This window comes from Alexandromys fortis, unplaced genomic scaffold, assembly GCF_014885135.2.
Source record: "Alexandromys fortis isolate MF-2015 unplaced genomic scaffold, M_Fortis_MF-2015_v1.1 scaffold_17, whole genome shotgun sequence".
Classification (NCBI taxonomy): Eukaryota; Metazoa; Chordata; class Mammalia; order Rodentia; family Cricetidae; genus Alexandromys; species Alexandromys fortis.
The window spans coordinates 62,795-87,387 of NW_026067896.1; the positions used below are offsets into that span (position 1 = coordinate 62,795).

The window sequence follows — 24,593 nt, forward strand, 5'->3', positions numbered from 1 at the left end:
GTACAGCAGTGGTGGCGCCGCGACCACGCCCTCGCGCGTCGGCCCTTCCCTCAGCGAGCTCCCTTCGCAGGGCGCCAGACCGGGTCCCGGCGTCAGGCAGCTACCCGGCTGTGGTCTGTCACTGCGGAGGTCCCAGCCTTCGCGGGCCGGGGCCTCCGCCGCCCCGGCAGGACGGGGAGAAGGACCATGGCGTCCTGCGTGGGGAGCCGTACTCTGAGCAAGGATGATGTGAACTACAGGATGCATTTCCGCATGATCAACGAGCAGCAAGTGGAGGACATCACCATAGACTTCTTCTATCGGCCGCACACTATCACCCTGCTCAGCTTCACCATCATCAGCCTCATGTACTTCGCCTTCACCAGGTGAGGTAGGCCTGACCGCGCGCGGGGCGCCCGAGGCCAGAGGGTAGAGGCCAGAGGCCACAGGGAAGCTGTGGCGGGGAGGGTGGCCCTGTGTGACTGGTGGCAAGGAACCGAGTAGCTGCTCCACGCGTTCAAGCTCGCAGACATTGGGCCCACGCAGCTCCTCCGCCCACCGCGTGGCTTACAGTCCTCTCCGCCTACTCTTCCACCTGCTACCCCTCACCTCTAAACCCCGCCTCGCGCCGTACCAGGAGCTCATGCAGGTCACCTAGCCGGGTCACCCACATCCCTTGCTTTCCATCATTCCCCACACGTCACTACCGGGACGTTCTGCTCCGCAACCACTTTATCTGTGGTCTGTCCCTAGCACACCGCATGAATCATTTCATGACTGCACCGCTTTTAGAACAAACTACACACAAAACACATACGGAGGCCTGGTATACAACTAGATTCCCAAGGAACTCTTCTGGTATGCAGTATTGCCAGGAGTGCAAGCGCGCATGCATATGTGAGGTGCACCACACTGTTTTTCCAATACAACACCTCTTTTATGCATTGCATACAGTCATCTAACATAAGCTTTCCCCCGGTCTCAAACACCACTTCTATGCCACAGCGTCAACAGTTGCTGTTGACACACATCCCAGTGGACACCTCCCATCAAGCACAGCCCAATATCCAGCAGTTCTAATGCATTGTACTGCATAGGCTACAGCTAATCACACATCACACGGGGTAGACCCTGCCCTGTCATCCATCTCCTGATAGACTTGCTGAAAGGAGACATTTCGAGCAATTGTGTAGTACCTGGAGACTACTAAACTCTAACAATACTAAACAAAACACATAAAATGTATACAACACAACACAGCTCTTTTATTCCCCTAAAATATATGCATATGTTCAAAGCACTTCTAATAGGTGCATGTATTCATACTTTTCATGGGTACTGCTCCTGTGGCTTCTTGACCACAGCCAAGGAGCTAATGGATCCCACAGCACACATACCCCATTTTTGTTTAGATTTGTATTATCTGAATTACATATTTTAAAGAGAGAGGAGTCATACCCTATCCACCAGACCATTATGACTTCCAAGAATGACTGCGAGAGACTGTTGTTTTCAAAATTGGCTGTGCTTTTAGTGAAGTTACTTAACTTTGTTCTGAGTAGGAGAGTCCATGCCTGCAGAATGAATAAAATTTTTATATTCACCTCAGGGTATGAAGACTAAATGAAAATGTGCACACCTTTTGAATAGAGTACCTGGTATATGATACCTGTTAATGGCAGCTTTCTTGAGTTTCCACCCCTTCTTTTTCTTTGTGATAGGATTAGACAGTATAGCCTAGGCTAGCTTCGACCCCTCTCTCAATCCTGCCTTATTCTGGTGTTGTGAGTATAAGCTTGTGCCACCATACCCTGCTTCTCCTGATATTTTTATCCAATGGTCATTCAAAGCCTGGGGAAATATGCAGAGGAAAATTGACCAGTCACAAGTATTGAAGAAACTTCTGGTATCTAGTAGAAGGGAAGACAGAGGCATGTAATGTTGCATACAGGACACAGCATTGTACAACGCAGACTAAATTGCAAATGTTTATTTTATGAATCACTTCAAAGATAGAAATAGTAGGTAACAGTTATTCTTTCTTAGGAGTGCCATGACCATCATTGTAAAGTCTGCTAATATCTTGCAGATCAGACCTGCCTTCCTATAGTTCCAGCTTTCGAGAGAAGTCACTTTGAGACTAATTATGGTTACCTTCAACGACTCCTCATGCCATCTGATTTTACCACATAAAATATATATGCCCACATAAATTTTTAAACCCCAGTTTCCTCATCTATATACAAAGTGAAAATATCACTATTAACATATCAGGCTTGTCATGAGAATTAATCTTTTTGATAGTTTAGCTCAGTGCATGACATTTAAGTGGTTAAAAAGCATGATTTCATTGTTTGATAATGTTTTCTAAGTTATATTTGTTACTGAATATAGTTTGTTCTGGAATTGAGAAAAATGTAGAGGCATTGGAATATGGACTTAGTATGACATAACTACTTGTTTCACAACTTCATCTAATAGGTGGGTTTTAAATGATAGAATGAGGTGGGCGGTGGTGGCACATGCCTTAATCCCAGAAGGCAGAAGCAGGAGGATCTTTGTGAGTTTGAAGCCAGCCTGGTCTACAAGAGCTAGTTCCAGGACAAGCTCCAAAGCTACAGAGAAACCCTGTCTCAAAAAAACCAAATAAATAAATAAATAAATAAATAAATAAATAAATAAATAAATAAATGATTAAATGATGAGGGGCTTCTTTTGAAATGAGAAAAGCAATTACACTATTTTATATTAGATGGTGAAAAGCGAGAATCAACCATATGTCCTTAATATTATTATAGGCCCTTTCAAAATAGATCTTTCTCTTTTCTAAGGCAGAAAGTAATGTTCTGGATTTTTTTAATGCCATATTCTATCTAGTTGATGCATTGAGGCAGTGAAGGATGAAAAATGTGTATGAATTTTAGCAGCTTGTCAAAAACAATTTAAAAATTTAAAAAATAGTCAGATAAATGGCTGGTCTCTTGCTGTTACTTTAATATGTTCATCTCTTCCCAGAGTCTTTTATTTCCTGCCCAATGGTAGTTTCTTCCCAACCCTTTCCCCCTTTTTTCCTGTTGATTTTGCTATGACTATTATGTTTTGTTTGATTTTTGAAGGAGTGTTTTCCATGTTAGAATACTCAGCCCGTTTTCTTCATATGAGCCACAAGTCCTTTCCCCAAGTTTGGATTTTCTTGGCTTTTTTGACTGCTTTGGTTTCCTTCACCTCATTGCTGTGCTGATCTATTATTTGCTTATGGTTTCTGTGTATTGTGCTGTACTTCAGGAAAATGCTTCCACTTAGGTGTCTGACTTGTTTTTAATTAAACAGTTTTCTAGTAGACCCTCCCCTTATAACTTTGTAGCATATATATATATATTGTCTGTCAAAGTATTTCCTGCCAACTCTGCCTTTGTCATGACTCCCACTGACTTTCTGTGTCAGGAAAAACCCTCCCAGCAGCTGGGCATAGGGGAAAACATCATCCTTGGAATCTAGCAGCCCTGATTCCAATGCCAGTGCTGCATCTTGTAACCTGTGAAGCTGTGAAAAAGTCACTCAGTCTTTCTGACCAGTTGTGTCATTTTTAGAATGTGGTTGATTGGTGTGGGAAGTCCTTCTGTATATGTGTTGGTTTTATTGGTTAATGAATAAAGAATCTGCCTTGGCCTGTGATAGGATAGAGTAGAGCTAGACTCGAGGCTGGGGGTAGGGGAGGTGGAATGACATGGACTAAACTGAATGCTGGAAGAAAGAAGATGGAGTCAAGAGATGCCATGTAGCCCCGCCAGAGACAGACACTTGGGATGGAACTTTACCCAGTAAGCCATAGCCACAACCACGTGACGATACAAAGGTTAATGGAGATAGGCTAGTTTAGGATATAAGAGTTAGCCAGAAATACGTTTAAGTTATTAGCCAAACAGTATTGCAAGTAATATGGTTTCTGTGTGATTATTTCGGGGTTGAGCAGTTGGGAGCTAACTAAGGGCCTCCTACTAAAGTTGATAACATCTATTTTGTATTTGTCTGTGGAAATTAGCAATATAGTAATTAATAGCCTGCTGAGTGCTTGATATATTGTCACTATATCACAGTAAGGGCAGTGGGATGTTGGTCTGAATGAAAATGTTGTGTTCCTCCTGTATAGCCATTCTTCAGCGAGACCTCGTACCCAAGAAAGTGAATTTGGAGCCTCTTTGCTTCAGCCAAAGGGCAGTGCGAGTCCCCTTATAAGGACAATACTGCCATTTTTAAGGTGACATGGTGTTGGGGTGTCCATTAAAATAAAATTGCACAGTGGTGGCCTATGGGATCTGTTGGCTTCTGAGGTTTAGCTTTGAAGTATGCTGTATGAAGGGACAGGTATCAGTTTGTTAAGCTACTGAGGTAAGAGGACAGTCTAGGAAATACTGTGTGATCTCATTTCAGAACCTGTGCTCATCCCTGTCTTAACTCTAGAAGCTGATTAATTGGTGACAGAAACTTAGCTGTCTACATAGCAGCTGGCATCTAACTTAACTTCTGTTTTTAAATCAGTATCTTAGGTCCTTATCAAATCATTATTCCATTCCATATCTCTTCATGTTTTGATGACTCAGACTTTTTTATGTGCAAAACCTTTTTCCCTGAAATTTCTAAAATTTATTTATTCTGAGAGAGAGCACAGTGTTTATGTGGAGACTACAGGTCAATTTTGTTCCCTCCTTCCATCTTTGTATGGGTTCTTGGTATCAAAGGTTTACACACCAAGAGCCTTTACCCACTGGGCCATCTTGCTACTCCTTCTAAGATTTTTTATCTCTTATTTTTACTTAAGTAATTTTTTTTTTTTTTGAGACAGGGTTTCTCTGTAGCTTTAAAGCCTGTCCTGGAACTAGCTCTTGTAGACCAGGCTGGCCTCGAACTCACAGAGATCCACCTGCCTCTGCCTCCCGAGTTCTGGGAGCCTGTCTAGTAATACTTCTTACTATATAAATTCAGCCTTTTCTTTTCTTTTTCCTTCCTTCCTTCCTTCCTTCCTTCCTTCCTTCCTTCCTTCCTTCCTTCCTTGTTTTTTTCAAGTTAGGGTTTCTTTGTGTAGCCCTGGCTATCCTACAACTCACTCTGTAGACCAGGATGGCATCAAACTAAGAGATCCACCTGCCTCTACCACTGCCTCTCCTGTATTGCGATTAAAGACATACAACACCACTGCAAATTGCTTGCTACTTGTCTCCTTGTCTTTAAAATATTTCTTTCCATTCTGTTTCATATTATACTTTCTGCCTCCTTATTCTGTGTTTTAAAAACTGCAATGCTGAACTTTCTTCTCCCAAGCTTCTCAGAAATTATCAATAATTCAAGAAACCACCTTCTTGACTTATGTTTCTATTTCCCCATTTGCATTTGCTTTTCTTGAGTCCCACATATGCTATCAGTCAGTGTCTATCAGCCTGTCATGCTCTTTCAACATAAAGTGTCCAACATAGTGTTTGCATAGTAGCTCTTCCTTATAAACTGTCAGTCGCAATATCTGTTGAGTGTGTAGCATGTGTCAGGTCCCAAGAACAGAAGGGAGTAAGTCCCTGTTTCAGAAATAGGCTCTGGCAAGGTAGACAGAGAACACATCGACCAACAAAGGGACTAGTCCAGTTTACTGGAATGGTGAAGCAATAGACAAGCCATGCATGGGAGGAAAGTTATCATTCTGTTTCTGCTCTGATTTTAAATCTTATAATTTTTCCCCTCTTGATTTTCTTTTTCCTGATTGCTTTCTTGTTACCTGTTTCCATGCTTCTTCCTCCATCTTCTAGGCCCCCAGCTTTCCATTTTCAAGAGTGGCTGATGTAACCTTGTTACATTGCTCTCTTCCTTGTGATCTCTTCATTCTGACTTTTTGAAAATTTTCTTACCACTTCCTGTATCAACCAAGTACATCTTTTGTTATTTTATCACCGAAAGAGATTTCTCAAAAATGAATCTTGTGTTTTGATAAGTTGGGTTTTTTTTTTTCTGTGTGTGTGTGTTTAAGAACAGTGGGTCTCAAATGCATGTTTGAGTAGAATGGTAGTTTAAGATGACCAGTTTTATTTATATATTATTTTGTATAATTTTGGTGGTGGAGATGAGCATTGTGTGTGCTAACATACTGAGCTGTGCCTTCAGCCCCTGGCTGCCTTTCCTGTAAGAGCTGAGCTGTATTAGGAGAGTGTTGGTTTTAGGAAGTGATACTAAGCAGTAAACTGTGTGTAGTGACTTTGCTCAGCAAAAGAAAATCTGCAGTCTTTGGGTGTTAGATTATGGAAAGTGGCCTGCGTTTTGGTTTCCTGTTTAGATCTGAGAATGAATTCTCAATGTTTTCTATTTTCAGGGATGACTCTGTTCCAGAAGACAACATCTGGAGAGGCATCCTCTCGGTTATTTTCTTCTTTCTCATCATCAGCGTGTTAGCGTTCCCCAACGGTGAGTGATATCCTGAGATGTTGTAGTTCTCCTGTGCATCACGTCCTTCTGACTCTTTGAGGTGCAGATTACAAGATGGGTTTTGTGTAGCAGGTGGGCACAGACTCCTCTTCTCAGCTCTGTGTCCCACTTCTCATCCTTAAATGTGTTCGTTTTTCTACTATGTGATGTAGATAACAGGAATGATGTGAGAGCTAACTAAATTAATAATGTTAAACCCATGTTTTGACTTGTTCTTTTATTGCTATAACAAAACACATGGGGCTATATACCTCATAAAGAATGGAAGTTTTGAAACTCAGTTTGGAACCTGAAAGTCCATTCTACTTGTGATTGACCTTTAGGTGAGGGTTATCTTTTCATCATGGTGCATTGTCTCATGAAGGAATTATACACAAGAGGTGGATGGGGTGGGGAGCCTCACCTGGGAAGACTGGATTTGGTATTTTATAATAACCCTTTGATGAAAACCAGGGTCCTTAGAGAACTGCATTATTCATTTTAAGGGCAGCACCCAGTGACCTCCCACTAGATCCTGCCTCTGACAGCTTCTACTACCTTTTCCCAACACTGGGATCAAGTTCCTGACATATGAGCCCTTAGGAGTCAAACCACATGCAAACTATGATGAATGCTAAGCTCTCTGTAACTGTTCTTTTTGTTTTTGTTTTTTGTTTTTTTTGTTAGTAATTTTTTTGGGCATGGGGGGGGGGCAACAGGCTCTACCTATATATTCCATGGCTGTCTGGAATTGGCTATACTTGATTGCTTGATCTTCCTGCCTTGGCTTCCTGAGTGTTGGGATCACACAAGTGATTACAGGCATATACTGTCATGCCCTGCTCAGCTGTTCTTTCCCTGGATGTTTTTATTATTAACAGCTGTACAGTACTGAGTTACTGTTACTTTTTTTTTTTTTTTTGCTAAAGACAGAACTAGCTCCAATGAGTGTTTACTTAAAACAGTTTGCTATCTGCTCTCACAATTGTCTTTGCTGTTGTATATTTGTATCTAGTAGAAATCTGATGATTATGGACTCACTCTGTCAGGATTAGAGAAAGGAAGAAGAAAAACCTTTCTTGCATGCTTCTAATTAACTCATACCTTTCCTCTGAAGTGTTCCCTATAAGTTGCTATATCTTTAATCCCTTTTATGTCTCCTTTCTAGATTATTCAGTGCTTGTTCTCTGTACCCACTTCTAAATGCTCAGTATATTTTATTTTTCTCACACCTCAGATTTTTTTGCAGCCTTTCTTATGGGTTATGTTCTAGGAATCCTCTCAAATTTTAAATGACATCCTTTAAGATGTATTTATCATGTAGGCTCCCATGCTTCGGTAGATTGCTATGTATGGCATAGGAATCTCACTCTGAATGTTACTGAATCTGTTGGACATGATCCATGGCAAAGGCCTTCGGGTTTCCCAAACTGCTGGCAGTTCAGTTTTGTTTTGTTGTTTTGCTTCTCCTGTGTAGTATTGTGTTTATAAAAATATAGTAGTTTTTGCTGGTAGCGTAGAAGTCAAGACAGTAGAAGGAATTTTAAGTGGCCCTGTTATTTGGAAGCTGAGTTTAACTTTCCTAGCATTTTAGCCTGTATTTGTTTTCATTTGTGTGCTTTGTGTGCTTGTGTGTATACATTCACAATTGTATGTGTGTGGAGTGGAGGCCAGAGGTCAACACCAGGTGTTTTCCAGGATCACTTTACATCTTATATATTGAGGCAGGCCTCTCAACTGAACCCAGAGGTCATCAGTTCCTCCACAGATACCCTTACTCTACCACTGATGGATTACACGTGGACCATCGTACCTGCCAGGCAGTATTATGGATGCTGGGAATTAGAACTCACACTGTGCGGATAACTTAATTATATCCTGAACCATCTCTCAAGCCCCAACTTTAGTTTTTAAATTAAATTTACCTTTAGTGGAAATCTTGCACTATTTAAAAACCTACAAAAATTATAGAGATATAATAAATTTTCTTTTCCTTGATGATTTATTTATTTATTTATTTTTATTAATATTTTTTGTTAAAAATTTACATCTCCTCCCCACCTCCCATTTTCCACCCCCTCTCCCATGCTCCTCCCCCTCCCTCTCCTGTCCAAAGAGCAGTCAGGGTGATTGATGGTTTTAATTATTCACAATTACTAGGATAGGAAGACAAGATGTACATTATTGACATTGCTGTAAAATTTGCTAATAACAGCTCCCACTGTCAAATATCCTTTTGGCTCTATGTGCTTTCCTTTTCCTCCAAATAGACATCATTCAGGGTCTTCAGATTTTAAGCTTAGAAGGAGCTTTTGGTCATTATACAGCGCCTTGTTTCCTTCAATGGTGTCATGTGGGAATGTTGCTGAAGCAGCCAGCTGTGATGTCTCCCCTGCTCTTTGAGACTATGTTTTTATCCAAAGGTGGTTATAAAAATACAGCTCAGTTTTTAGTGAGTTGGAAAAGGGCTGCTTGTTGGTTCCCAGCCACCAGGCTAGCTTAGATCTGAAATAATCGCACAGAAACTGTATTAATTAAATCACTGCTTGGCCCATTAGTTTTAGCTTCTTGTTGGCTAACTCTTATATTAATTTAACCAATTTTTATTCATCTGTAAATTGCCACGTGGCTGTGGCTTATGGGGAAAGTTCCCAGTGTCTGTCTCCGTTGGCTTTATGGCTTCTCTGACTCCGCTCTCTTTCTCGCAGCATTCAGTTTAGTTTTCCTCACCTACGTTCTGCCCTGTTATAGATCCAAAGCAATTTTTTTATTCATTAATGGTAATCACAGCATACCATTAATCCCACATCACCAGTGGTCACTTTTTCATTACTTGAAGGTATATTTGTTTTCTGATTATTTTGAGTCCAGAGCTTTTTGAAAGTTTGAGGTGAGTCTCAGTCACCCTGATTTGAAAGTATATCTTTCCTGGTGCTTCTTCAGTAACTGGGCCCAGCAGTTTCTTTCACAGATGCCATTGGCACGGAGGTCAACGGATTAAATCTATCTGAAGTAACATTTGGTGTGACTTCTGGGTTTTCCTCCATTCTCCAGTGAAGCCCTCCAATCGTGCTCTCTCTCAGCATGGGACTGTGCTTTTGTTTTGATTTGGGAAAGTGAACCTGTTAATGTGGGTGGGTGCAGGCACATGTGTGCCATAAGACACGTGTAGAGGTCAGTGATAACCTTGGGTGTTGGTCTCTTTGTTTTTTGCACTATATATGTCAGGGTATATGGCTTGTGAACTTCTGGAGCTGCTTTTCTCTGCCTCCCATCTCAGCATTGGAACCCTGATACATTTGAACTTAGGTTCTCACATCTGCCTAACAGATGGTTACCTACTGAGCCACATCCCTAGCCTCCTGCTTTTGATTTTTGACACATGGTCTAGTTATGTAGCCCAGGTTGGCTTAATTCTCGCCTCAGCTTCCTGTGCTTTTAGACTGTAGTTCTTGTGCCATGACACTGAACTTGAAAAATTGTTTCCTAGAAGCTCTTTTTTTTTTTTTTTCTGGAAGCTCTTTAATATGCTTAAGTTCTTAAGTCTTTTAGGCTCGAAATGGGGCATGTACTTCTTCTGCCCGGTCCTGAGGACAGGGATTTATAATACCCAGAGTCCAGTGTGTATATAGATGCCCAATAGGTGTATACTGACTGAAAAGTTTCAGGGGACTAGATTACCTCTGGGGATTTAGAGTATACCCAAGTTAAAGGGGAGAGGGGTGGACCTCACCATAATCCCTTTAACTGTCAGTGGGTTGGTGTTGCAGGATTCCATTCTTGGGCTTCTTCCTACTCCTGTAAGGGGAGGCATTGTTCTATAAAGAGGTGTAGAGTATAAGAGCCCTTGGGAGACCAGGGAAGGAGAGGATATGATGTCTATTTCACATCCCTTGCTATCTCCTTCTTTACTATTCATTCTTCTGTTTCCTTTAACAAACAAACAACAACAAATTCTTGAAGCTTTTAAATTCTACCTTTATTCCAACATAGCTAAGGATCGTTAAGTAAGTTTAATTTTAACCCATTACTGGGGTGAGATGGAGTCCATTTGAATCTGCAGTTAGTTATGAGGCTTCTCAGAAGAGGACCTTCCAAGGGCTCTTCTAGCTTTTGTTATCCCTGGGTATATTCTATAATAAAGACTTTCCTTGACCTCCCATGACTGTGTGTAAATAGGAGTTTCTCTGTCCCACCCCATCCCTCAGCCGCTTCCAAATAATCACTTAGAGACTTAATATTACTATTAATTATTAATGCTCTACCGATAGTTTAGTGTAGCACAAATTCTAATTGGTCTTAATACTAAAAACCCAGAGCCAGATATTGGGGTAAAATCAGAGAAACAAAGGAGCAAGTCACTAGAGAGTTCTTACCTTTACCTAATCCTCATACTAAAGGTGCTAAGCTCCCGACTTCTCCTGCCTTATATTCCTGTCTCTACCTCCTTAGTGCTGGGATTAAAGTTGTGTGACTCCCAGATCCTGGGACCAAAGGCATGAGATCCCAAGTGCTGGGATCAAAGGCCACTGCCTGGCCTCTAGGGTTAACTAGTGGCTAACTCCACCCTCTCATCTTCAGGTAATCTTTATTTGTTAGAGCACAAACCCCTCAGCTCAGGCTTATTACTAGCTAACTCTTACATTTTATATTAATCCATTTCTATTAATCTACATTTTACTATGAGGCTCATGGCTTGTTACCTCATTTTCTACATGTCCTGCTTGTTCTGCAGTAGACTGGCATCTCTCTCAACTCTGCCCCTTCTCATCTGGGTTCTCAGTTTGATTGTTCACCTAACCTTATCCTGCCTGACTACTGGTCAAACAGTTTTTATTATTAACCAATGAGAGAAATACATATTCACAGCATACAGAAAAATTGTGCATCTCAGTGACTCTAGGCATGGCTGAGAAGCTTCAGAGTCTAAGTATACTTTTGGCAGACTGTGGATGGAAGCAGATTACTTCATCATTCTAAGCCTGTTTTCTCATCTTGTTCCCCCAAACCTGCTCACAAAACATACTTGACATGATTGTCTTGAACATTGGCTATTAAGCAAACAAACAAAACCAGGTTGTACTCTGGTATTTTTACATTGAATCTTACTGGAACCCTCATTGCCATGACCCTCAGTTCCCAGATGATGGTGCCACTGACCACTAACTGCCCCTGCTGACTGGAGTTGTAGAAACACAGAAGATAGCTGTGATCCTTCCTTGTTTTGTCACCAGCTCCTGAGGTCAGTTACGGCACAGGGCTACTGAAGACCAAGCCTATGCTGTAACAGGCTGCATGACATCTCCCTCTTGGCATTTGGGAGTTCTGCAGCTTTCCAAGATTAAGAAGGCTGTTTCAAAAGGTGTGGGAAAAGAAAAAAGAGAAAATAAAATTTAGCATTAGAGATAGCTGTATGTAGATCAACAGAGCTTTCTTTTCTGGCTAAATCCAGTTTATTCTAACTTCATGTCCTCTCTTTGCAGGTCCATTTACTCGACCTCATCCAGCCTTATGGAGAATGGTTTTTGGTGAGTCCTATTAGTAGATGACAAAGTTCTTTCTACTTAAAAAAATCTTGCCTGGCAGTGGTGGCATATGCCCTTAGTTCCAGCACTCAGGAAGCAGAGGCAAGTGGATCTGTGAGTTCAAGACTAGCTTGGTCTACAGAGCAAGTTCCAGAAAAGCCAAGGCTACACAGAAAAACTCTGTCTCAAAAATCAGAAATAAAACAAACATCTTTTTTCTCTGTATCATGATAGTGGTTTTATATCATAGCTTAAAAACAAATAAAAACCCAACTTTTTAGTCTACCTAATACAAAAATGTTACTAAGATTCTTTGATCAAAAAAATAAATGGCTAGTGGTAGCACAAATTCTCATATATAGGTCATTTATTTCTGTCTCAAAAGAATTGTTTCACAAAGATTGTGATTTTATATAGTAAGGTGGTCATTAAAGATGAAAATTTATAAGACTGCTACATAAATGCAAACCCAAGGTAGTTCTCATGTATCAGAAAATTTATATTCCTTGGTCCAGGGATGTGTGGCTGTGGTGGCCCTGCTCTACAAGGGACCACAGTGCAAGCAGTGTTCCCCTTGGTGAATGGAGAGCAGCCCAGCTAGAAGGCCTGGAACTGTAGCCCTCATTATGTATTCATTCCAGTTACTCACATCATCTTCTCTGTATAGCTATTTGGATATCAGAACCAAGCCAAGTTTGTTATTCAAGGCGATAATTATGACAGTGCCTGGATGCCCTAAACATGATCTGATTCCAGCAGGCTCACCAGAAACAATGACAGCCGCCTCTGGTGGTGGGGATGCAGGGGGGCCTTCCGGTGTATTAGTGGTTTTTCTTTTTTGTTTATTTGCTTTGTTTTTGTTGTTTGGTTGATTTTTTTTTTTTTCAAAACAGGGTTTCTCTTTGTAGCCCTGGCTGTCCTGGAACTCTGTAGACCAGACTGGCTTCAAACTTACAGAGATCCTCCTGACTGTGCCTCCCAAGAGCTGGGATTAAAGGCATTCACCACCATCGCCCAGCTGGCTTTACTTTTTTTAAATGACGTGGGGTTTGGTTATCTAGAATAGCAATTATGATAGGTGTGACAAGAAAATAATCCTTGTCAGGGCTAATTTGAAGAAGTCTCAGATGAATAGGCAAGTGTGACCCACTTGTAGTCTACTCATCATCATCATAAAACACTGTTTTGTTTATCTTTTTCCCCATTGACCTTGGGAGAAAATCAGAAAGCCTTGCCTTGTCCCCTAATCTTGTCACTTCAGCACCCCTTAGTACATTCTCATCTCTCCCATCACTCCATCCTCACCATGAGATATCTCTCTTCAGGAATATTTTCATGGTATTTCTCTACTTCATGCTCCCCTAAGCCCACCATACACATCATCTGACTGCTGGTCCTTCAAGGCTTAATTTAAGTAGCATTTCCTCAGAGAGAGGAATCCCTCTCAACATGAATTAGGACTGTGTCAGATCCTCTCACCAAAGAAAATACCTGGGTATGATAGATTCTCAAAAGACTACTTTTGTGATAGTTTTGTGATATTCATGTAACTCTAAGCCCCTGGGTCTAATGTGTCTCTCCTAAACTTGACCTTGTTTTGTTTCCATCAGGCCTTAGTGTGCTGTATTTCCTCTTCTTGGTATTTCTCCTTTTCCTGAACTTCGAGCAGGTTAAATCCCTAATGTATTGGCTAGATCCCAATCTTCGATATGCCACAAGAGAAGCGGACATCATGGTATGTACTTGTTAGTGGCCCTGTTGTGTTTTGAATGCTTTGCAGGTTGAAGGAAAAGCTGGTGGTGTTCTGGAGAAAGAACAGATATTTGCTCTGGCAATTGAGAAATAATAAAGAGATTAAAAGATCAGCGAGTAATCACCATCACAGAATGACTAGACCCTTCTTGGGATGAAAACTTCTAAATGTTTATCTTAACTGCTTTGGCCTCTAGCAGGGCAGAATATAGCTGGACAGGAAAACTAAACTGAATGCAGGGAGAAAGAAAGCGGGGTCAGGCAGACGCCATGTATCCACCGAAGGAGAATGATGCCAGAACATTACTAGTAAGCCAACAGCCTCGTGGCAATACATAGATTAATAGAAATGGGTTATGTAAGAGCTAGCTAGGAACACACCTAAGCCACTGGCCAAACAATGTTGTAATTAATAATAGTTTTGTGTAATTTTTTTGGTCTGAGTGGCTGGGAAATGAAAGCATACAAAATGTCACCCAACATGGGCCAAAGTAAGATTTTAAAAATATTAAAAATGTGTCCTAAGTGTCAGACAAATTTGAAAAGCACAGCCCTTTAAAAAATTATTTTTCAATCATTTTTAAATTAGTCTGTCTGAAGTAGCTGTCTTTTGTTTGATTGATACTGACTGAGCTTTTCCTGGGCTTGCTGGTGATAATGGGGAAACAGGTGAGCAGGCTCCCTCCTGTCTTCTGGGAGTTAGAGTTACAGGTAACTAAAGTTAAAGAAAAAGTTGTTGGCTATTGCACCACAAAACAATTTTAGCATAGTTTCTAGAAATTTCAGCATATTTTTATGAATTTTAAGAGCATATAAGTGTACATGCCTGATACATGTTTTTTACACCTCAGTCATAATGAGGTCCCTATGTTGCATGAGATCTTTAGGTTGTATCTTAGGGTATTCTGCGACTCTTGATTAGTAGTTTCCCCATGCATGTTTTCTTTTTCCTTGAAGTTTATTTATCTCATAGAGTTTCTCACATAGAGATTTTTGTAACTTGCTTTCAAGACATTGTCATCTGTCTTCCTGCTGCCCACCCCCGCCCAGATTTCTTGAACACTAGAAGTAGGGCTAGAGCTTGTCCCAGTTTGCTTTCTATTCTGTGATAAAATGCCATGACCAAAAGTAGCTTGGAAAGGAAGGGGTTCATTTGGCTTACATATCCCAGTCACAGTTGATCATTGAAGGAAGTTAGTGCAGGAACTCAAGAAGCAGCAAAGGTAAGAGCCATGAAGGAATGCTGGTTACTGACTGGCTAGCTCCCTTTGACTTGCTCAGCTTGCTTCTTATATTGCCCAGGACCTGCCCAGAAGTAGCACTTCTCACAGTGGACTAGGCCTCCTAGTATAGAAAATATTCCATAGACCAATCTAATAAAGGCAGTTTTTCAGTTGAAGGCTCCTCGTCTCAGGTGACTAGTTTGTGTCAAGCTGACAAAAACCTAACCAGCACAAGGCTGGAATAGTGTGGTTGTTTGAATATAATTGGCCCCTGTGATTTTAGAGGGAGTGACACTCTTTGGAGGTATGGCTTTGTTGAAGTGACTACAGCCTTGTTGGAGGAAGTGTGTGACTCTGGAGGCAGGCTTTGAGGTTTCCTATGCCAAGAATAACACCCAGTGTCTCAGTTGGCTTCCTGAAGCCTACAAGATGTAGGACTATTAGCTCTTTCTCCAGCACCACATCTGCCTGCATGCTGCAATGTTCCCCGCCATGATGAGAATGAACTGAATTTCTGAAATTGTAAGCAAGCCACCCCAATTAAGTGTTCTTTGTAAGAGTTGCCGTGGTCATGTCTCTTTACAACCGTAGAAACCCTAGCAAAGACAGATGGGATGCCACCCTCTTGCTTCATTCTTATTTTGGTGCTCTATCATAGTTAGTGCCATCTCTGATATCATCCATTGTTTCAACTAACTTTAGATCAAAAATATTCAGAAGGGAAAATTACCACTTTACTAAACATGTACAAACTATTTTTTGTCATTATTCTCCAAACCATTCAGAACATTTATACTTTGTTAGGTAGGACATGTAACTTAGAAATGACTTAAAGTATAAAGGAGGATGCGCATAGATAGTATGCAAAACTGTTGCTTTATATCAGTGATATGAGCATTTGGATTTTGGTATCCTCCATGTATTCTGGGACCTATCCCTTGAGTGAGAGGAGGTAGCCAAACTGCTATGCCTACCCTGCAGCAAGGACCTTGGGGGCCTCTGGAGGTGATTAATTGGTTAATCTACTCTTTAAAATTCTAATGTTAGGATATGCAACTTGGCCTTTTATAGTTTTTTAAATGTCTTCATGTAATGAAAGCATAAATAAATGTACATTCAAATCCCCCAGAAGCACCTCCAGCTTGTGATTGTGCTAAGAGTGGTCACTGAAAACAAACACGCCCAACCTGGGTCCTTATTGAGCCTTAAGCAGCCTATTCCAGAGTAATCATAGGGTGAGAGATTGAAGAATTCTAGGCTGATGGCACCTTGTCACTCTCCTTAAATTAATAGACAAGTGGCTTTAGACTCAGGTTGTTTCTCTGTCAGCCAGGAATACCCTATAATGAGATCACATTGTTTCAGGGTCTGGGAACTTGCCTCTAGGATTCCTGCAGTGAATGAAAAGATTGATAGGACTCTAGCACTGCATTTCCTGTTCAGTTTGGAAGGTTTTTATAGCAAGAGGCTTACAGTAACATATCAGTTTATAAGTGAGTTAGTGTAAGGAGGCTTTCTAATTGGTAGTTTCTAAATGGCAATGCAACACTGCTGAAATGAGAAAGAAAATAATTTTGCAAAGGTTTAATGTATCTTTAAAAAATGACATCACATGTACCTGGCCACTGAGAAGCTGAATAAAAGTTAGCAATGAAATATAAGGAATTCAGTAGACTTGGTAATTTAAAAACACTTTCTAAAAATCATGGGCTGAAGAAGAAATTATGGCTGAATATTTGTAAATATTCAATGAAGATGAAAATACTGGAAGATACAGGTGAGGAACTTCTGAGGAAGAGGGAAAGCCTAAACTCTTTACTGGGCAAGAGCTCAAAGGGAAGAGTCCCCACCCAAAAATGTATTTAGTATTACATAAATTCAAAGATGAAAGTTCTCAAGCGTTTAAGAATGTTGATTCCATTTCTAATTTTAGCTTTGAATATATTGTATATTTCTAAGTAATTTTAAATCTTATATTTGTTATGCAAAGTTAATAATGTTTGAACTCTATGTTAATCAGGAGTATGCTGTGAACTGCCACGTGATCACCTGGGAGAGGATCGTCAGTCACTTTGATATATTTGCATTTGGGCATTTCTGGGGCTGGGCCATGAAGGCCTTGTTGATCCGTAGTTATGGGCTCTGCTGGACAATCAGCATCACCTGGGAGCTGACAGAGGTAAACCATGGACAGGGTATCCCCAGGGTCATGCAGTCACAATGTGTGTAGAGGAAGTTATAAGTTGTCAGGTGGTACTCAGACATTTCATCCTCTAGTCCCTGGTGTGCAAAACTGGATTTATACAATCCCATGACAATTCTGTATATTTTTGTTTAAGAAACAAAAACTAAACAAAACTCTCTATGTCTTTAAGGATTTATGCTCCTTTGTAATAAATCTTAAAGAAAGACAAATGAAACCAAGTTAACAAATGAAGTTGGTGTCCAAAGTGAGACAAATCAATATAAAGAGGAAATCTGTGTAGAAGTGAGTCACTTTATCCACACACCAGCTTTCTTTTTGAGGTCTGTAGAATTGAGTGTGCTGTACTACAAGAGCAGGTATTTTGTCTCTGATCATGATTTCCTAATAGAGCCCCCATAACCTGTAATCCAAAGTTACTGTTCATTAATTAATGAGAGGTACACCCTGAGAAACTATTAACAAAACAAAAGTTGGAGAACTATTCTAATTAGTTTTATATTTATTAATCATTTCCAGCACACAGTATTTGGCTATGTGCTTAGCGTATTTCTCAATGCCAGCCATTGCTGACTTACAGAAGCATTTCAGTTAGGTGGACTTCCATTAGTGTACTCCCAGTTTGCGAGGTCAGTGTCTGTAATCAAGCTATGGTCATGGTTGCTTCTTTCTGAGCACTGCTGTGGCCATCCTTTCCCTGCTTTCCTCTTAAGAGCCTGTATCACTTGATACAGTTGTTAGCATTCCCTGACTTAGAGATGCATCACCCTGATCTCTGACCTCATCATCAGGTAGCCTTCTCCCTGTGTGTCTGAGCCTTTGTGGGCTTCTTTTTATAAGGACAGATGTCATGAATGGACCAGGTCTTACTTGACTCAGTGTGATCTCTGCTTAAGTTGTTACCTCTGTAATGACTCCAGTTCCAAGTAAGTTTGCTTTCTGAGGAACTGGAGGCCAGGTGTAGGAATTCCGAGAGGATGGGCTTCTACTCATCCATTGCATTGCTCAGTGCCTTACATCCCATCAAGAATCCGCCTGATAAGCAGGGAGAAGCAGTGTGTATCTATTCCCATTGTAGAGGGAGGAAACTGAGTTCAGCCTGACTTTGTAGAAAGCCACACCTGCACTGCAGACGTAAAGCCTGCTGCCCTTCCATTATATCACAGTCTGCCTGGGTAACCATCTTCCTTAACCAGTTGTTCTGTGACTATATAAGGCAACTGGCCTTTCTTAGCCTCCTTTGCTTTCCCTCACCTGGCAGGGGCATCTTCGGCCCTTTTTTGCTGCTCCCCAGCATTCTTTGGTCCCAAAGTCCTGGAATCTATTCTGAATACCTGTACAGAAGCTAAAGTCTCTTCTTCTCCCGCTCAACGTCTGATTCATCTTTTGCTGCAGTCTTTCTCTTTACACTGTTGTGAAAGTGTTTCTTTCCAGTCCTTCATCATATCGAGGCTTTTTCTTCCTACAAACGATTTAGTGTTTAGAATCAGCTTATGAGTCCCAAGAGGAGCTGACTACTGACTACTGACTCCCAACCTGTCCTCAGTAAGCTTATGGTGCAACTGTCTTTGTTCTTTGTATTTTTGAAGACCTCCATCAGAACATAGCCCCAGTCCTTCTCTCTTTCTGTGTCCTTACCTACTAGCCTGCTATTTCCCTGGCTGTACTTGAAGGAGGGTCTTTCTCACCCCTTTGCCACCAGTGATCCATGTTTAGACACAGAAAGCAGCTCTAAATACCTCTCATATTTTAGATCTTTTCTAGGCATCTCTTTTCTTCCAGGAACCATCCCCAGTTGCCCTCATTCAGAATGAGTCCATCTTGTCCCCAAAGTCCATTGACGTCACCAATGTAGCACTTGCCCAAGTCTGGTTTATTTTCAGATTCAACCTCCCTGGATACTCTTTTTAGACACCCTGTTATCTGGCCACCATGCGTACAGTGGTGCCTACTGGAAAATGGAATGGCTGGGCACCAATACTTTAAATGTCCCATTGTACCTCTGTTTCTATCACTATGCATCAACAACCAACCTCTCTGCTTTTACAGCTACTCACAAATTGGCCACCATTCTGGAACTGTCCCTGGACACGCAGCTTGCATTCTCAGGCTTCCCATTTTGAGGATTTGCAGCACTTTGTTGTCAGCTTTGAAGCCTCTGTTTATTCCTCTTGAAGATACCTCTGTGTGCCATCAACCAGTGTGGCTCATTGGGGCTGCCAATGTTTGAAATCCATGTTTTTTGTTTTCTTTTGTTTGTTTTTAAAGGAGAGCTATTTGGGTAAATGTTATTTGTAAAAAACACTCCAATATAAAGAAGCAGAAGCATATTTCAGACTTTGTTATTGTTATTTTTATATACATTTGGGAAAAGGGAAACACATTTTCTGAAACAATGTGTTATAAAGAATCTATATTCAGGGTCCCTGCCCCATTAACAATATTTACTCAACTGTCGTCTCTTGTGTTCCTCAGCTTTTCTTCATGCATCTGCTGCCCAACTTTGCTGAGTGCTGGTGGGACCAGGTTATTCTGGACATCCTGTTGTGTAATGGTGGTGGCATCTGGCTGGGCATGGTTGTTTGCCGATTTTTGGAGATGAGGACTTACCACTGGGCAAGCTTCAAGTGAGTCCTCTTCTTTGGAACCTTGGTCACAGTGTTGTGTATGGTTTGGGCTTTATTGCAAATGGGTTTTAGTATAATCTCACAATAACGGGTGAATGCTACATTGGCAATTGAAGTACATATAATTATAAATCTACTTTCAAACATTCATCTAGAAAATGCTGCTGGGTATAGTGATTTACATATGTCATCTAGCACTTGGGAAGCTGAGACAGGAGGATTATGCAAGTTCAAAGCTGTGGGTTATGAAGTGACTTTCATGCCAGCTTGAGGTACATAGTGAGACCCTGTCTGAAAACATGAAAAACAGGTATGGGAAATGCGAAATCATTTGCCATTTCATCTTTGAGCACTCTTTTGGTTCAAAATAATTCTCACGGCCACTCCTTTAATTCATTTCCTCAGCCTGAATCTAAACTCTCATCCATAGATTAAGTGGTCTGCCCCTGGGGATAGCCTTTCCAACTTTCATCAGACTGTTGCATGAGGGAGCTCTTAAAAAACATTAGGTTCATCCTTTCACACACCCTGTCTTAGGGATTTATTGCTGCAAAGAGACACCTGACTACCACAACTTTTATAATGAAGACTTTTTATTGGGGCTGCCTCAGAATTCAGAGGTTTAGTCCATTATCCTCATGGTGGAAAATATGGAGGTGAGCAGACATACATAGTGCTAGAGAAGGAGCCCAGAGGTTCTACATCTGGATTGGCTGGCAGCAGAAAGAGAAAGTGATACTGGGCCTGCCTGGAGCTTCTGAAACCTCAAATGCCACACCCCAGAGATATACTTCCTCCAACAAGGCCATACCTACTCCAAGAGGACCACACCTCCTAAAAGTGCCATTCACTATGAGTCTATGGGGTCCATTTTCATTCAAACCACCACGCACCTCTGTTGTGGCTTCTCTAGTCTTAAGTACAAAGTGTCTATCCATGGCCTGGGAGGCAAGACCCTTTTCCATGTCACCTCAAGCACCCAAAGTCCCATAGCCATCCACAAGCTCCTTTACTAGGGACTCGGTCTTCATTCTGGAGACTAGGCTAGTCCTACTTTCCTTTGCTGACCCTAATTGTCATCTCATCAGGAAAGTTTGCCCTGACTCTAGTTCTAGAGTGTAACCCCCCCCCCACTCTGTGCTTGTAGAAGGGCAGTTTGTGTTACTGCCATTACTTCATTCATTGCTCCTCAACTTGTGGCAGGAGCTGAGGTATGATAATAGATGTTCTCACTGCATTAGGAAGTTTATATCACAAAATATGAACATTTCCCCAAATCAGCCAATATTCTTTCAAAAGATGATTTTCAAAGGCTTTTCCATATATATCTCAGTATATAAACAAGCCATAAAATAATCCATGGTCATTTAGTTGTTTCTAAAGTTTTGCTGTTTTAAAGGCTACAGTGAAAATCATGATGTATCTATGTATCTCTATATGCATTTCCAGTCCGTTCTCTCTTTTTAACTGGTAAGCTTCTTACAACTAGAGTACACTGATTTGTAGCCTCACCCATCCTGAGTATGTACATGTATTCATTCACTGTTCCCTTGAATCTGTTTTTAAACCTTTCAGATTCATCCCACATTAAATTGAAAGGATTTCTGCCTAATTCTTCTGGAGTTTGTCTTTCACTGCTTTTTATAGTTCAAGAATTCTTGCATGTTGCCATAAATGGTACTTTAGCTTTCCATTTTGATATACTCCACCCCACAGTATTTGGATTGAGCCCAGTGCCTGCACGTGCTAAGCAAGTTCTCTGCCACAAGTCAGCCCCAGCCCCTCTTCATCTCCAGTCACATTAAATTGCTGTGCTGGCCTTCAACTTACTCTGTAGCCCAAGCAGATCTTGAATTTGTAATCCTCCTGCCTCAAGCTTTTAGTAGCTGGGATTACAGGTCTGTCTATCAGGTACCACTTCTTTCAGTTTCTTTGATTATATGTTTTTCATTAGAAATAATATATTTGCTCTATCTCAAAAGTTTTTGCTTATTTGTTTGTCTGTCTGGGTTTTTTGTTTTGTTTTGTTTCTTATTGGTGTTTTAGATGGAATCTACTAACATAGCTTGGGCTGACCTTGAACTCTATACCCCCCCCCCCCATTTAGCCTCCTGCATGCTGGGATTATAAACCTACACAATAATGTTTAGCCTAGATTAGATTTATATTGGTATGCGGTACAAAGGAGAAGTTTTGTACCTGTTGCCTTTTAATTATCTAGTTTGTGCTCTTTAGCTTACTAACAATCCCTTCTTTGACTATTGACTTTGAGGCCTTTGTAATTATTTAAAGCTGATCTACTGTGTAAACAGTATCTGGGCCAGACACTGCTCCAAGCAAGTGGAGCAAAGTGCCACTTGAAAGCCTTGCATCATTCCTGAGGATAGACTGTGCTCCTTTCTTAGGATGGTAATAGTGAAGCCCAGGATCAGAAATTTTCCTAAAGACACATGATCACTAAGCAGTTGAGTGTGAATTTATACCAGGTTGACTCAAATGCAGTCACAGTACTTCCGTATTTATGCATTTATCATCCCAAGTTCAACTTTAGAATCATTTTGTCAAGATGCCAGAATATAAGCCCACACTAAACAAAGGCTCAGTATTTTGAAAGCCAGATTAAATATATAATGAATATAGACTATTTTAAATTAAATTAACCTCTTGACTACATTAAACAATCTGCTTCTGGATTGTAATGTATTTCAATTTGTTTTGTTATGTTTGGCATTTTGAAAATAAGGAAAAGGACCCTTTGCCATCCTTTTTAAGTTGGGCAGTCTCTGTTCTTGTTGCTATTGTACCTGCATCCGTGCTGGGATGTCTTCCCAGCACATCCTTATGCTGGGAAGGTACATAAGGCAGGTGGATGAAGAACCTGACCTGCTTTCCCCCTGTCTTCTATCTCTCTTCCTCTGGAAGGAAAGGTCTAGAACATTGTTATTTATGTCATTGACGCTGAGCATACAGTCATAACACAAGAGTCCTCAGTATAGACCTCTGTTGAATTAGGCTCCTCTTGGCTTAACCAAAAGGTTAGCATACCCTGTTCTGTGGACAAAGCTGGTCTGCACCATCCACCTAATCTTTAAACCTAAGTCTTCCATGTGTGAGATGCATTTTGTAACATGAGATATTTGAATGAGAGATTCCCAGGATTAAACTGATGAAAAGTTAAAAAAAAAATCATTGTCACTGCAAACTCTGGGGACGGACAAGGGGTAATCTCAAGAGCATGAAACATGAGCCCCCTTACCATAACACCCCCTTGGCCCTTGGAATACAGAATGGGAGGGAATAGTATCTTTGCTCTGTCTACATTCTTCCTGGTTGTTTCCAGGTTGTATCTTTAATTCCTGTTAATACTTCACAAACTTAACCCTCAGTTAGCTCAGCAGAACCCAGATCTCTGATCTTGTTGACATCACTGTACCCTTACCACGAACCCCCAAGCTCCTCATTAAGTGTGCTCCTGTGACCTATGCTTGAGACCCTTCCAAATTGAAAGTTTCCTCTCTGTTCTGAGACGCTACTAGAATATCATCAGTGTAGCTTTACCTTTTCCCCTCTTATTTCATGGTTTCCATTCTCTTCTTCCAGGGACATCCATACCACCACAGGGAAGATCAAACGTGCTGTGTTGCAGTTCACCCCTGCTAGCTGGACTTACGTCAGGTGGTTTGACCCTAAGTCTTCCTTTCAGAGAGTGGCTGGGATATACCTATTAATGATCATCTGGCAGGTAATCTTATAGATGTCCATTCTAAGGAGGGGGGGGTAAAAACAAAACATGAATCTTCCTGGAGGCTATAACTAATGGCAGATTATATTTTGTGTTAGCTGGATACTCTAGAAGAGATTTTGTAGCTGGCATATAGAGTAATTAAAATCTAGGTTACTGTCTGAGGAATTGCTTCAGTGTGGAGACATTTAAAAATAGGAGTCTCTAAATTACAAATTAGGAACTGATTTCCTGGAAAAGATCATATTTAGCACCCATCACCCAATGAATTGGGTATAACACTGTTTTGAAGAATATTTTCAAAACCAAAGATACTATAAGAAGAGTTTTTTTTTAATATTTTTTTTATTGAGAATAAGAAAAAAAAGTTTTCCGCCTCCTCCCAGCCTCCCATTTCCCTCCCCCCCCCCCCACTCGTCCCCGCCTCCCCCCAGTCCTCTCCCCCTCCCTCTCTAATCCAAAGAGCAGTCATGGTTCCCTGCCCTGTGGAAAGTCCAAGGTCCTCCCCCCTCCGTCCATGTCTAGGAAGGTGAACATCCAAACTGGCTAGGCTCCCACCAAGCCGGAACATGAAGTAGGATCAGAACCACTTGCCATTGACCTTGGCTTCTCATCAGTACTCATTGTTCGCCATGATCAGAGAGTCCAGTTTTATCCCATGCTTTTTCAGTCACAGTCCAGCTGGCCTCCCAATAGATCAGCCCCCACTGTCTCAGTGGGTGGGTGCACCCCCCGTGGTCCTGACATCCTTGCTCGTGTTCTCCCTCCATCTGCTCCTCATTGGGACCTTGGGAGCTCAGTCCAGTGCTCCAGTGTGGGTCTCTGTCTCTATCTCCATCCATCACCAGATGAAGGTTCTATGGTGATATGAAAGATATTCGTCAGTATTGCTATGGGATAGGGTCAGTTCAGGTTCCCTATCCTCCGCTTCCCAAGGGACTAAGTTTTTAAAATTTTTTTATTTAATTGTTAATTTTAGTTTTTACAGTGCTAGGGATAGAATCCATAGTACTCAAGGAATGTCTGGAACCCACCTCGATAGATAGATACTGGGGGCAGTTGTTTAAAAAATTGAGACAGTAATTGGATTGGTGTCAG

General features: G+C 41.2%; 1 protein-coding gene and 1 pseudogene across 2 annotated transcripts in view; both read left to right on the plus strand.

Annotated features, from left to right (window-relative positions):
• LOC126513887 (POU domain, class 5, transcription factor 1-like) overlaps window positions 1–24,593 on the plus strand; it is a 467,898-nt pseudogene that overhangs the window by 38,814 nt on the left and 404,491 nt on the right.
• Window positions 40–24,593, plus strand: part of Ptdss1 (phosphatidylserine synthase 1) — a 46,196-nt gene continuing 21,642 nt past the window's right edge. The window contains exons 1-7 of one of the 2 annotated variants that reach the window (XM_050162382.1): window positions 40–365; window positions 6,332–6,423; window positions 11,907–11,951; window positions 13,559–13,683; window positions 16,944–17,102; window positions 19,602–19,753; window positions 23,354–23,495. In XM_050162382.1, coding sequence (XP_050018339.1) covers window positions 187–365; window positions 6,332–6,423; window positions 11,907–11,951; window positions 13,559–13,683; window positions 16,944–17,102; window positions 19,602–19,753; window positions 23,354–23,495 — 894 coding nt within the window. In that variant the 5' untranslated portion in view covers window positions 40–186. Of the gene's footprint in view, window positions 371–6,331; window positions 6,424–11,906; window positions 11,952–13,558; window positions 13,684–16,943; window positions 17,103–19,601; window positions 19,754–23,353; window positions 23,496–24,593 lie in introns of both variants that reach the window. The other variant, XM_050162393.1, reaches the window with a different exon arrangement.